Source organism: Mustela putorius, unplaced genomic scaffold (assembly GCF_011764305.1).
Source record: "Mustela putorius furo isolate JIRA1106 unplaced genomic scaffold, ASM1176430v1.1 tig00003913_pilon_pilon_pilon, whole genome shotgun sequence".
Classification (NCBI taxonomy): Eukaryota; Metazoa; Chordata; class Mammalia; order Carnivora; family Mustelidae; genus Mustela; species Mustela putorius.
Genome location: NW_025422060.1, coordinates 8,981,614 through 8,995,469, shown reverse-complemented (window position 1 = coordinate 8,995,469; position 13,856 = coordinate 8,981,614). Strand labels below are relative to the sequence as shown.

Here is a 13,856-nt window from a genome sequence, read left to right as displayed (position 1 = left end):
CGTTGTGTTACAAGAGGCCTTTCACAGAAGTCAGCCAGCTAGTCTGTGTCTCAGGGGCATGTGTGGCAAACGGGTCTGCTTTCTAGAGAGCGAAGGAGGAATGGCCTGGACTAGGTTCTCTCCTTCACCGTTTGATCATCATTTGATCTCACCTCTGTCTCTCAGACTTAGAGAGATTATGAGATTTGCCTCTCCAGCTTCCCCCACCAGAGTCTCCCAGATGCTGGAGGACAGTCCGGGTGAGTGTTAGACTGTAGACAGTCTAACACTGCTAAATCTTTGAGCAGAGACTCCATCCGGTCTTCTACTTGGGTAAACCCGTGTCCCTTCTCTGTCAGCCCCGGAGCCTGACAGAAAGATAGCTTCTGATATATATGCTCTCTGCCTTACAAAAAAACTTGAGAAACAGGCTCTTTTGCAGTCTGTGAGAGCAGAACAGACTCTGTGATGGTCAGAGCGCCAGAAGCGTGTGTGTGTTTGGCTCGGAATCCTCAGGCCTCCACAACTGCACTCCTACTTACTGGGAGAAAGAACACAGGAGTCCAAGCAAGCCCGCACCTGCCATCTCCAGCCTCGCCGGTCAGAGGCCTCGTGATTTCACAGAGGCTGTGTTCTGTGGCATGGTGGCCGCCCGCACCTGCCCCCCGGAGTTGCGGTGGCCTTGAATCCCCGCCTTGGGTTGCTCTCCGGAACTGTTGCAGGACACACAGACACTTTCCAGAGACAGACGTTTTAAACCTTTAAAAAAATTTGTAGGAAATCCTATACCCTAAAAACTTTTCTGAAAATTCCAAATGTATTTCCTTGCCCTTTCTTATCTTTGTGCCGACCTTGAGATAACTCTTGAGTATTTGCAAAACATGAAGCCAATTTTGAGTTGTTAAGACAACTTCAGTGGGGTGACCTAAGTTATTTAAGGGTGTGGCAATTAGGACAAATGTAGGGGAAGGCTGCTTCCTATGCCCACTGGGCTCCTAGTGTGTGGGAGCTCTAATTAACATCTCAGAGTCTTCCCTGCCTGAATGTAGGATCCCAGTTTATAATCTGGTGGCAAGAGGTCTCTGTTAAAGGAATAAAGAGAGGGACTTTGTGTTTCTAATTCGGGTCTCAGAAGGTCTAAGCTTGGATTTTGCTACTTCTGTCTGACAGCATGAGTCACTCAGTCCAGCAGATCTCTTAAGGTGAACAGGACCACATGGTGGTGTCTGCCATTAGCCTACTGGATGGATAGCATGGGTTCTGAGTAGAGCAGGGTAAACCCTTTGCTTTGACTTTTTTTTTTTAAGATGTTATTTATTTTTGTGAGAGAGAGAGAATGCGTGCACAAGCACAAGCAGAAATGGTGGGGGGCAGGGCAGAGGGAGAAACAGACTCCCTCCTGAGCCAGGGAGCCTAACTCAGAACCCATCCCAGGACCCTGGGATCATGACGTGAGCCGAAGGCAGACGCTTAACTGACTGAGTAACCCAGGTGCCCCTGCTTTGACTTTTATGTCTTTTAAACTGGAGGAATCTTAAATGCATATCATCGAGTGAAAGAAGCCAAGGTGGAAAGCGTACATACTGTAGGGTTCCAAGGAGTGGAATGGTTCTGCCAGAACCTGGCGGCGGCGGGGCGGGGAGGGGGGCGGTTGGGGAGAAGAAGGGGCAGATAGGCAGAGCACAGGATTTTTAGGGCAGCGAAGCTCCTCCACGTGGTATTATAATGACAGACATCATTATGCATTTGTCCAAACTCACGGAGGATTCAACACCAAGAATGAACCCTAATGTGAACTTCGGATGACCATGATGTATCAATGTAGGTTCATCAGGTTATAACAAATGTTCCTCTCTGGTGGGGATGTTGATCCTGGGGGAGACCCTGCAGGTATGGGGGCAGGACAGTGTGGGACATCTCTGTACCTCCCTCTCCATTTTCCTGTGAACCTGAACATCAGACTTCTCCTTAAAAAAAAAAAAAAAAAAAAAAAAAGAATAAATAAGGTCTTTAAAAAGGGTTTTAGAGGAGTTGCCTTCTTTACGGTCCCTTCCAGCTCTGATAGTTGACGACAGTTTTTCTGCTCAGGTCATTTTATTTGAATGCTCTCAGGTATTCTGTTTTGGTGAAACCTGGAGTCTTAGAAGGAGGACAAAGAACAAGGCATTTGTCACTTATTCATAAAGGAAGGACCACGGTGGGCTCCTGGTTACGAACAGAGCTGGGTCCCCACCCCAGGGCACCTTCCATGGCATCTGTTCACATATCTGAGCGTCAGTTGATGATGGGACACATCTGTTAAGGTGAAAAAGAGAGAGGTGGCCTCCATCCATATGAAGGGATTTGCATTTTCCTGAGCCCAGAGGCCTTCCCTTGTTTTCCATGTGTGTTCTCCCGCCCTGTATTTACCCGTACTCTTTTCCGTGCCCTAGGACAAGCAGGGGATACCATGGTGGCTGGGACTGAGCTACAAAGGAATCTTCCAGTATGACTACCATGATAAAGTGAAGCCGCGGAAGGTAAGCATGCTCTCCTCTGTGGGCAGATGGCTCGCGGAGAGAAGTGAGTAAAAATATGACACTGTGCAGCCTCAGGGCCTCCGGGCTCACCAATCCCCTGCAAATCTGAGTGTATACAGATTACTCCGCAGTCGTCCAGTCTGAGTTCCCCGGGTAAATATTTTTTCTCCCGGTAACTAGGGAAACCTGAACTGTTATAATTATTTAAGGTAAGAAAACTGGCCCAGCTCTCCCAAAGGAGATGGGCAAAAGGGCTTTGAGGGACTGTCCTGTTCCTTCGTTTCCTGGCTGGGGAAGGTGGGGGCTCCGTGCACTTGGGAAAGGGAGGGAATATATCTCTTCTGTCCTGAGGCCAATGTGAGCTTTCCCGAAGCTTGTCGGTGTGCTTCATTAGTTTTTGTTTGTTTTGGTTTTGGTGGCGGGGAGCTAAAAAAAGAAATTGTAGGTCAAAACAGGGTGAAAATAAAGAAGAGTCAGGGGCATTCCTGCAAATCGGATAAATAGTTTATGGCATATTAGAAGTGATCAGAAATCTGGGAAAAATAAGGTCATTTGCCAAAAAGAAAGGGAAGCAGAACCACGTTTGCAAAGCCATCGTAAACGCAAAACAGAACATTTGAAGGGGACACAGTGCTTGACTTTTCTCTGTTTTCATTTACACACATTTTTCAGACCAGAACAAATTGAAAAATTATAATGGAAAAATGTCTCTGGGCTAGAGCTGTCATTCAGATCCTCTGGCAGAGAATAATGGAGAGACGGTATGCAGTTCAAGCCCCGAAATACATATTAAAAGTCTATCAAAACCACACTTGCTGTAGGAGAGGGAAAGCAATATTGGACCATTATGTCATTCTGGATCACTTTCCAAGCTTCTTTATCCACGAACGGGATGGAAATCCATATTACATATCTGAGCTTATGGTAGGCTATCTGCTTAGCATCTGCCTTAGCCAGCTGCTTTATTAAAATGATAGGGGGAGAAAATGGTCCTTTTCTGGGGAGGATTTTCACTCCGTTGATCAGTAAGTCAGTTAAGTTCAAAGAAAAGATCCTGAGCAAGTGAAGGGGGCGTTCTCCCTTGGGAACAATTCACCTGGGCATCCAAGGACATGTGGTTTGGTGGCTAAATCCCAAACCTCTCCAGTTTTCTCTATATGCTGTAAGACCTGCACTGGGTCCTGTGTGATTTGGTTTCTCTGTGTTTTTCTTGGTCACAGGGTCTGTGCTGCTTCCACACTGTCTCTTTCTTTCAGTTTCCCCTCTGCCTCTTTCCCACTTGGCCTTTGTAAGTTTCTGTGCTTTTTTTTTTCCCTTGCATGGTCTCTTCCCTCCCTCCTCCTTTGGACATCCACTCTCCTCTCTTTGGAACCTGGCTGACCTTTTTTCCTGCTTGCAAGAGCCAAGAACCCTCCTAGATCCTCTCGCAAAACCCTGGTCCCAATCCCTCCAGTTCCTGATCACCCACCCTGGTGGAAGACCAAGGCGGATGTGCATAGTTCCCAGTGAACAGAGTTCTAATGCAGCAGTAGCATTCTGCTCTCCCTCTGGGGGTAAAAAAGACATGCTGACATGTATTCTTGGGCATTCAGTTTCATTTATTAATAAGTGTGAGCTGGTTTCATTTCTCTAATTGAGGTGCTAATGAAGATTGCAGAATTAATGAGATAGCACCCAATAGATGGGAAACGTAGGGCACAACACATGGTAGGGATGCCATCAATTGTTGCGGTCCCTCGGGACTCTGACAGGCTTCAGGATCGGGAAAAGTACGAAGCCAGAAGGGTGGGCAATCAGCCACTGACTGAGAGGGTCAGCCATTGACAGACTCATTTGTTGATTTTATCCAGGTCAGCAAAATAAAAATGTTAAAAGGTCAGGATATTTATTCAGAGCATTGGCTGTATTCAAACCGAGTTGTTACGCAAAGTAACTGATGCTTCTGTGGCCTCTGAGGAAGTAGTTATGAGTTCGTGGGGAGCAGAGGGAGAGGGAGAAGCAGACTCCCCACTGAGCCTGGAGCCCGACCCCAGGACTTAGATTTTGACCCCAGCCAAAGGCAAACTCCCAACCAGCTGAGCCACCCAAGCACCCCAGTAGTTGAGATTCTTGAATCTATTACTAACTGAGGGACAATAAAACCACCAAAGTCACCGTTCATTTGCTCATTCAGAAAAATATTTATTGAATACTCGTTATGTGCCAAGTTGAGCAGAAGGTGCAGAGGTAGAAGGCCTGGCCGGGTCGTCAGGAAGTGAGGTGTATAATTGTGTTGGTGTCCCCAAGTGCTCTAAGAGAGTTCTGCGTGGGGGTCGATGAAGAATTGAAGGAGAGTCACTGGGCTTAAGGAGGAAAGAAAAGTCTTCCTAGGCAGCAGAGTGGGAGCAGGAGGAACTGGGTGGGCGGGCATGCCAGAGTGCATGGAAGCCTCAGGAAGGAGAGCAGCGTGCCAGGTGGAGAAGCACACAGCTCCTCTGGGCTTGGAAGCAAGAGGCAGAGGAGGCCAGCCAGAGAGGAGAGTGACAAGGCCCCACTGGGCAGCTTGGGGAGCCCTGAAGGCACTGTGAAGAGGGTTTCATCTTTGAGACAGTAAGAGCCACCAAACATTGGACGTGGAGGAGCAGCAGGATGGCAGTCTCACTGTCCTAGAAGCATCGGTCTGGCAGTGTGTGGAGGATGAGCTGGAGAAATACAGGACAGAACCTGCAAACTGGGACGTAATTATGGTGGCATAGGCCAGAACTGGTGGGGGCCCAGGGTCTCAGTAATAGGGTGATGTTTAGAAGGTAGGTGAGATTGATCTGTTGTGTGGTCGAGACAGTGGCCGTCAGAGCAGGAGGGCATTTGGAATGCCTCCCAGCCAGAGCATGGGATATAAGGGCAGTTTAGGACCTGCAGAGTTTGAGGCGTGTTGGGACATCTGGGTTGTTGTGAGAGGTAAGCAGTTCGGTATCCAGTGGGAGCTCCGGAGTGTGAAGAATTTCCAAAAGCATAGCTGAACCAGAGACTGAATGGGTACATGAATGGGAGAGACTCTTGACACAACAGAGAAATTTCTAGTAGCTGTGAACAGACTTCAGCTGGGTTTCCCACCATGACATTCACTGTGGCACAGACCAGGTGGTGCAGCCCTGAACCCGATGTCATCTGGGGAGTCCTCTTTAAGAAATTAATGAGCAGTCTGCCCGTGAAATAAGAAAAGGTGTTTGCAAGGGCTGGACGAGGAAGAGATGTCTGAGTTTCATTAGCCGGAGGAGTATTCTTGTCTGCAAAGATGCGGGGTGGAGCCCACAGGAAACCAGACCTAACCCGGAGCCATGGTAGGAACGCAGCAGGGAACTCTTCCCTCTCCTCACTCCCAGCATCAAGGTCGGAAGAGGACGTCTGTTCCGCTGCCTGCCGAAGCGGAGTGACACAGAAAGTGCCCAAACTCAGTCTCCAGAGTTCCGGACAGGTGCTGCTTTGTCTCCGTGAATATTGGAAACTCACAGGGAACTGACCATGCGGGGGCCACAGAGACTCATGACTGTCTCTGAGCGGCCATTTCCCCATTCCCCCCAGGCCTGCTGGAGTCAGGACCCCTGGAGTTAGGACTTGCAGTCCTCTGCACTTCCTGGCCCAGCTCTGGGAAGGTCAGCCAGCTTGGCAGGTGTGTCTGGCAGTGCCTCCGTGCGTGGAGAGCCCAGGCTCAAGGCAGGGCCAGCTCCTTGGAAGGGTAGCCTTCCAGCAGCACCACCACTCCTGCTCAGGGCCCAGGCGGAGCTCCACCACGGTGGGCCCCCAGCGCTGCTCAGGAGACAGGGAGTGGCGCCCAGTTCTGCGCACCTGGAGGCCCTTCTGTAGCAAGAGCTGCACGTCCAGCCGGGGCAGAGCTAGCCGACACTCTGACCCAGTTCCAGCAGCTCTATCACACGCAGCGCTTTTCTAAGAGCCAACATTCAAGTAGAGGCAGTGACAGGCTGAGCCTGCTGCCTTTTCTTCGGAGGGCCCGGAGGCATCCTCTGGTATGCATCAGCAAACCATCAACACAGCCGGAGGAACTCAGAAGTTGCCTGTGAGAACGCACTCAAGTGTTTCCATGTGATCCACCGAAAAGGAGGGCGGCGGGTAGCTGATCTCTGTCCAGAAATGGGCGGGACCCTGGCTCATTCTAGCCACTCTGTTGGGTGCGCTTTGCCATTGTGATCACAGAGTCTCCCTACATTGCTTAATTGTCACTCTGAGGCTCTGGTGGCTTTGGGGGACTTGGAGTAAAGCAGAGTCCCTCACAGGTGGAGGAGAGAGAACATGGAAGTCCTTTCCTAATGACACGCTCCTACTGCCACCCAAGCCTTCTAACAGATGGGCTCCGGCTTGCAATGCACAACCCCCAACCCAAGCCGCTCCTGTTTATCAGGAGAAAACCCGCTTCTTTGTCCTCAGGGCGCATGTGTCAGGAGCAGCTGAACACGCGGGGACACCTGAAAATGGTGTTTTGGCTTTTGTGTATGTTCAGAAGTTCAAAGCCAACTTCAGAAGTATTTTTTTTTTATTTTTAAGATGTTACTTATTTTGAGAGTGAGAGCACACACGTGAGTGGGGGACAGAGAGGCAGAGGGAGATAAGCTCCAGCAGACTCCCTGCTGAGCATCTGTCCCAGGACCCCGAGATCACGGCCTGCGCCGAAGCCAAGAGTTAGAGGCTCAACCGACTGCACCACCCAGGTTGCCCACAGAAGTATTTTAGAACTGCATCTGCAGAAGAATAGCCCACCAAAAACTTAAAAATCCACAAAAAGAATGAAATCAAAATAGGAATCTACACTACATACACGTATCCGAGAACATGAGCCCTTGCCTGCACGCATGAGTTCCTTTGAGAAGCTTAGGGAGCACCCTAAACAGTATCCAAGGCTACGGATCCACATCTGTGATAAACTCTCAAATACTCCGCTACGTCCTCAGCAAATCCTTCTGCTTCTCCCCTTTCCCCAGCCACGTGTGGTTCCCTCCCACCCTGTGCCCACCTCCCCACACTTGAACTCCAGGATGTTCCTATGCAATACTGTGTGACTCTTGGAAATCTCCCTCTGGTTGCCTCAGCTCGCCTATCTCCTCCTCTCCTCTCTCCTTATGGTTGGACAGTTCTCATACACCGTCGAGAGCTTGGTTTGCATGTACTGGAACCCCAGTGTCCATGCATCTGCCTGTGTGGCTTTGGCCACACAAGGGAAGGAGGGTCACAGTGGTCCGGAAATAGAATCTTGCAGCTGCAGAGATTATCTTAGCACATTTGCTCCTAGCTACCACAGTCCATTTTCACACGTGCACGCCTATGGAGCAAGGGAGCGCTGCCTAAGGACAAGGTTCTTGCTCTCAGAAGTTAGCTCCATCCTCCTGGCCTTGGGGAAGAAAGAAACATGGACCAGTCTTGAAGGGTGCTTGAAGTCAGTCTTGAGCTTCGTCTTAGTTTGCATTTACAGCTGAACAAAGAGGCCTAAGCCATCAAAAGAAGACTGAGTGCCAGCTGTGTAAAGGGACTCTTGGTGGTGACGGTGATGGTGGTGACGTGATGACATGCTATGGACGTCACTCAAATGAAAATTATGTGGCAGATCTCGAGGAGGTGTTGGTTATTAACTCTCATGAAACTGTGTCACACGGGGCAGAGATGAATAGACTAGAAGAAATCTGTCCCATAGGGTTCTTTTTGAGGAGAACCTTGCATTCCTTAGAGCAAAACTGAGAAAGTCTGAAAGCCTGATCTCTGGGACCACCAGTCCCTTCCTGGAAGTGCGAGGGCCAGAGGTGTTGGGATACCAGGGTGTCCCACACTCAGGACTCTGCTCCCACTCGGTGCCACGCTGAACTGCTTCTCTGCCATGCTGCTGTAGCTAGCACCCTTCAAAGCTGTGGACACCCCAACAATGGAACCATTAGAAGCCATCATAAATTACAAGAGGAAAGGCTTTCCAAATGGGGCGCCAGGAGAGTGCGAGTCCTCCCTCCTGTGGGCTCTGTCTGAGGCGATAAGCATTAGAGGACAAACAGCAGGAGACCCGTGGCTCCAGGACCACCACCCACCCCCGGAAGGGATGTTCGATATCTGCTCATCGTCATTTATGGCTGCGGCCCGCAGGCCAGCCCGCATCTGATGAGGTCTGCCCGCCAGGGAGGAATGGCGTTATGCTCTTTGTTACATATTCAGCAGACATCATTTACTTATTTATTTGATATGCAATTAGGGGGCGCTTTTATGCACACTTAGATGTACAATTAGGAGCTCCGTGGGGTCCCCTCTGAGACATTTGGAGAAGGAACCGGAGTAAGTGGTCTGCCCTGTGTCCCCAAGCAGCCAGCGGAGCTTCCTACGGTTCCTGAGAGTATTTCAGAAGCAGGGGCATTAGCTCAGGGAATTGATGCATTACTGTCACCTCCCCAGATTAGTAAAGATTTCTGATGATGAGACAGGAAGAAAAAATAATATTTACAGGAAATATTCCATTAACTGTGAACTGACTCCCAGTGGAGCTAGCCTGCTTCCATTATTCAGCCATAAGCGCTCCATTAAGTGCACTGCCGACCTCTTTTTCAGCTTCTGTTTGGAGGCACTTGACTTATTTTCAGGCTGCTGAGCCCTCTGCCTTGGCGGGCCCTGGGTGGGCTCCTCCCTCAGTTCCGCTGTCTGTATCCCTCTTGGACACCGCACCCAGTGTGCTACGTGGAGGAAGAACCCCATGCCATGCTTTGAGCATTTCCTTATATTTTGAAGCCTTTGCTCCTTCACAGTGTTGGATCGGAGGATGTCCTCTGGTTGCCCCCTATCAGTTCAGAGATCTCCCTCTGTGCGGATTGGACCCAGAAGGGTGCAGGGACTGGAGGCGATGGGCCCTGACCACAGGTCACCAAGAGGGGCCTGCCTCAAAGCCGGGGAGCAGGCCTGCCAGAAGGGTGATGGGGTGGTTGGGAGCTCTACCGGAGTTTGCCATCCGAACTCCCCAAGAGAAAGGGGGAAAAATCAGTTGTCTTCTAAGGAAGCTGAAATGCCCTTCCCAAAGTAGGAGAGAGATCTCCTGTCCTCAAGACACCAGTAGGAGGCATGGCTGAATTCTCTGTCTAGCGTGGGAATCCCAGTCTCTCCCTCCTGTTCAAGAACTGCCGCTTGTGGGCCAGGCGCTGCTGGAGGGAACAAAAGAGGTCCCTACTCTCCCAGCACGGGCGGCCCAGCAGGGAAGATGGTCCAATGATGACATGAAGTCAGTCTACAATGCACGGTGTCAACGTCCTCCGTTCTAGAAAGACAAGTCAGGGACGCCTGGGTGGCTCAGTTGGTGAAGCAGCTGCCTTCGGCTCAGGTCATGATCCCAGAGTCCTGGGATCGAGTCCCACATCAGGCTCCTTGCTCGGCAGGGAGCCTGCTTCCTCCTCTGCCTCTGCCTGCCTCTCTGTCTGCCTGTGCTCGCTCACTCTCTCTCCCTCTGTCTCTGACAAATAAATAAAATCTTTAAAAAAAAAAAAAAAAAAAGAAAGACAAGTCAGAATAAGGAGGAGTGGCAGATGGTCAGGATTGGTCTCGCCAAGCAGGTGATGTTTAAGTGACCCTCCCTCCAGGAGGGGGCACATGAGGCCCCGTGGGAAGCAGCGTCGAAGGCAGATTCGCACGGAGGAAGTACTCTGGGATTAATGCCAGTGGGGCAGGGGAAGGAAGCAGGACGCCGCAGAGAGGGAGGCTGAGCTACGATGCAGGCTTGGACCAAGCTCTGGAGCTCGTGAGGAGCCATCAGAGACACCTGAGACGGGGGGGCCGAGCCTAATCCCCAATCACTAGATGAAGGGGACCCACAGGGAAGGGGCTGTGACCTTGGCAAAGTGGCTCCCTACCATGGAGGGCAATTCTCAGAGAAGGCATGAGCCCATCAGTCCAAGAGGGAGAGACCAGTCAGTAGGGCATGTGGGTTTTACAGCCGTGGTTCTCAGAACATGGCCATGGACCAGCAGCACAGCCCCCCACCCTGGAACCTGCGAAAGGGGCACGTTCCACGTCCCCGCCTGAGCCGTGCACTCAGACAGTCAGCTGGTGGGACTCGGCACTCCATGTCCACGAGTCCTTCCAGCATATTCAAAACAGTGTTGATAAGCCATTCACTCTGTGGGACTCTCTTGTTATATCTGTGAAATGGAGACTAAGCCATGAGGTAGAGTCAGATTTTCTCCATTTGAATGTTGACATCTGAGTTTTACTTTCTCTCTAAAAATGCTGCGGCCCCCGACATAGGAAATGTCGTTGGCCTCTTTTATACCGAGCGAAAGAGGCAGAATTGCCATGAAGAGGGACACCTGGGTGGCTCAGTTGGTTAAGCAGTTGCCTTCGGCTCAGGTCATGATCCCAGTGTTCTGGGATCGAGTCCCGCATCGGGCTCCTTGCTCGGCAGGGAGCCTGCTTCTCCCTCTGCCTCTGCCTTCCTCTCTGTCTACCTGTGCTCACTCGCTCTCTCTCCCTCTGTCTCTGACAAATAAATAAATAAAAATCTAAAAAAAAAGAATTGCCATGAAGAGCAAACAATCTCTCTTTGTTAAAACGACCGTTTTTTTTTGTTGTTGTTGTTGTTTTTTTCCCCTTGGTCATTGGATCTGGGAACCCAAGGTCCATCTGTTCGCACAAGTCTCTGTGAAAGCCGTGTCAGAGCCTTGTCCTAAGTTACCCAAAGCTCCAAGGACACGGCTTGTATCTTGTTGTGTTCTTGTTGCAACTGGCCCACAATACTCGTGCTGCTGTCAGTCAGGCACTTTGGCAGAAGACAAGGTCTTTGAGCAGAAACTCAAAGTACTGCCCCATCCAGGGGGATCATCCTTAGAAAGAAGCTGTCCTGGAAGAGCAGTTTCTCAGCAGCCCTACGGAAGGAGAGGAATGTCTCTCTTTGGGAGAGACAGATCCCAAGCTCTCCTGGGCTGAGCTGCTGGAAGGTACCCCATAGAGGTGGGTGCCCTCTGCCCTCAAGATCCCAGCCAGATGGTCCCGGGGGAGTGGGGGGTGGGGACTGGCTGTGGGGGTTAACCTACAGGGCTGGCTTAACCCTTTGGGCACCACGTTCCTGTTCCCCGCGCCCCCTCTACCTGCCCTGCCGTTAATTGTAGTGGGAAGACAGCTGGCCTGCTAGTCAGGACACCTGAGTCCTAGCTCTCGGGCTGTAAGACAAGTCACTTCTCCAGGCCTCGGATTCTTATCAGCAAGACAGCTAATAGAGACAGTCAGGACTCTTGAGGTGGGGAGAGTCAGGAGACTAGAAACAGTTGAACAAAGCAAGAGGCGAGCCCATCATAGAACTAGAAATGAGCAGTTAACAGAAGGAGGGATGAAGGGCAACATTCCCGCAGAAGAACGTGGTAGAAAGAGAAAATGCCCATTTCTAAGTAGGCAAACCCCTGGCTGTCTTTGATGGTTGCCCGGTTCAGACAGAGCCCAAGGGAGACCTGATGAGATGAGCAGAGGCAGCTCTTCTCCCTGAGTGACACACCTGTCCCTTCCATGACGCGTGAGGTCTTCCAGGGCTCAACTGCTTCCCAGAACCTCACCCGGTCTCAGGCTTCTTGTCCTGCGGAGGAGGATGGTCTGTATAAACATCCACGGTGATGCGTGGAGAGTAGGGGTCAAACACTAGCCTAGGTATTTATAACATGTTAATAAACACCCAGGCAGCCTGGCCAGCAGCCGCCTGGAGACCGACTCTTCTAAGTCACAGAACCAGATTCCCGCTACTCAGGGAACCCCACTGATCTTGGATGCAAGTTGAAGAAGCAAATCAAAACCAAATGCTATTGTTGGATCCTAGACCCCTGCAAGGAGCATCCCAGAGCCCCACCCACTCCAGAAGGAACCACGAGCCAGCAGGGATGCAGGAATAGATTCGGTTTCTCTGGCTCATGAAAACCCAAAGACTTCACTAGTCTAACAAGAACAGCGATCACCTGGGACTCTCGAAAGGCAAATCTCTTTTATCGCATAGTGTTTGTTAGAAATGGGTTCTTCCCTAGATTGAAAACAGGGGCAGTCCTTTGACTTGTCGGATCACTTCTAAGTAATAAATACAAAGCCTCACAGTCACTTTGATTAGCAAAATTGATTTCGTTAAGTAATTAGAGTGCCAGTCCTTTCTAACAACCGAAGCTCCAAGCTTGGCTTAAAGTTAAATCCTTTCCCTTCTCCGATTCACATGGCCAGCCTGCTTCTCAGTGTTTTGATCTCTGGAGCAAGAAGTGAGGCAGTCGTTTTTGGTTCCCCTAACTTCAGAAGGTAGCCCTCAAGCTCTCCCGGTACCCCTAGTGAGCTCTCTCTCAGGATATTTGCAGAAGGCATCCTCCACTGCCCTCCCCAGGTCGGGGAGGCTCACAGCACACCTCTCTCCCCCTAATATTCTCCCTCAGTTTCTACCTTTCTAAATGTTTTTCTCTTAAAGATTTTCTTTATTTGAGAGAGAGAGAGAGAAAACACATACAAGTACAGCAGGGGGAGGGGCAGAGGGGGAGGGAGAAGCCGACTCCCCCTGAGCAGAGAGCCTGAAGCGGGTGGGGCTCAATCCCAGGACCCTGAGATCATGACCTGAGCTGAAGGCAGAGGCTTAACCAACTGAGCCACCCAGGTGACCCTAAACATTTTATACCCCAATTGAGGGTGAGGAGTTGCAGAGCCGTCTCAACTATGAGGCTTAAAAAATTATTTTTTTAATTTTTAAATTGTGATTAAATGTGCGTAGAATTTACCATTGGAACCTTTCTACTTGTCCAGTTCCTTGGTGTTAAGTATATCCACATTGTCGTTCAGTCAGTCTCCAGGACTCCTTCACGGTGCAAGACTGAAAGTCTGTCCCCTTAAACCATGGCCCATCCCCTCCCCCCGGGACCCACCGTTGTTGCGTGCCTGTGAGTCTGGGCACTTCATCTGGGTGGAATCATAGGGGATCAGTATTTTCGTGACCATAAGATTATCATGCCAAAACCAGGATGCTTTAGGTGGTGGATGGCGGCCCCAGTGAGCAATCCAACCAGGACATCAGACCAGCCAGGGCTGTCACAGCAGACCAAGGCTTGTGCTGGCCTGTCAAGCCTGCCCTTGACCCTTTCTTGGCCTCCACTACAGGGTGGTCTGCTCACTGGTCCCTCTGAAAAGAAAGATCATCTTAAAGCCTCAGCTGGTGCTTCCATTTCCATATCCCGAGCCATTGCTCTGCTGGGGCACTGTCACCCCCACACAGCACAGCTTGTCACAACCCTATGTTGAGCCAAGAACTGGGGCAACTCTAGAGGGGCGTGGCCGGTGAAATCCCGTGACATCCGACCAGCCAGTTCTTCCCAGCATCACCAACAGGTGTTTCTGATGGCTCCG

At 50.6% G+C, this 13,856-nt stretch overlaps 1 protein-coding gene across 7 annotated transcripts in view; it reads left to right on the top strand.

The window, feature by feature from the left end:
* FRMD4A (FERM domain containing 4A) overlaps window positions 1-13,856 on the top strand; it is a 450,500-nt gene that overhangs the window by 359,440 nt on the left and 77,204 nt on the right. For all 7 annotated transcript variants that reach the window (XM_004774871.3, XM_045069220.1, XM_004774870.3 and 4 more), the window contains exon 11: window positions 2,412-2,498. In XM_004774871.3, coding sequence (XP_004774928.1) covers window positions 2,412-2,498 — 87 coding nt within the window. The remainder of the gene's footprint in view (window positions 1-2,411; window positions 2,499-13,856) is intronic.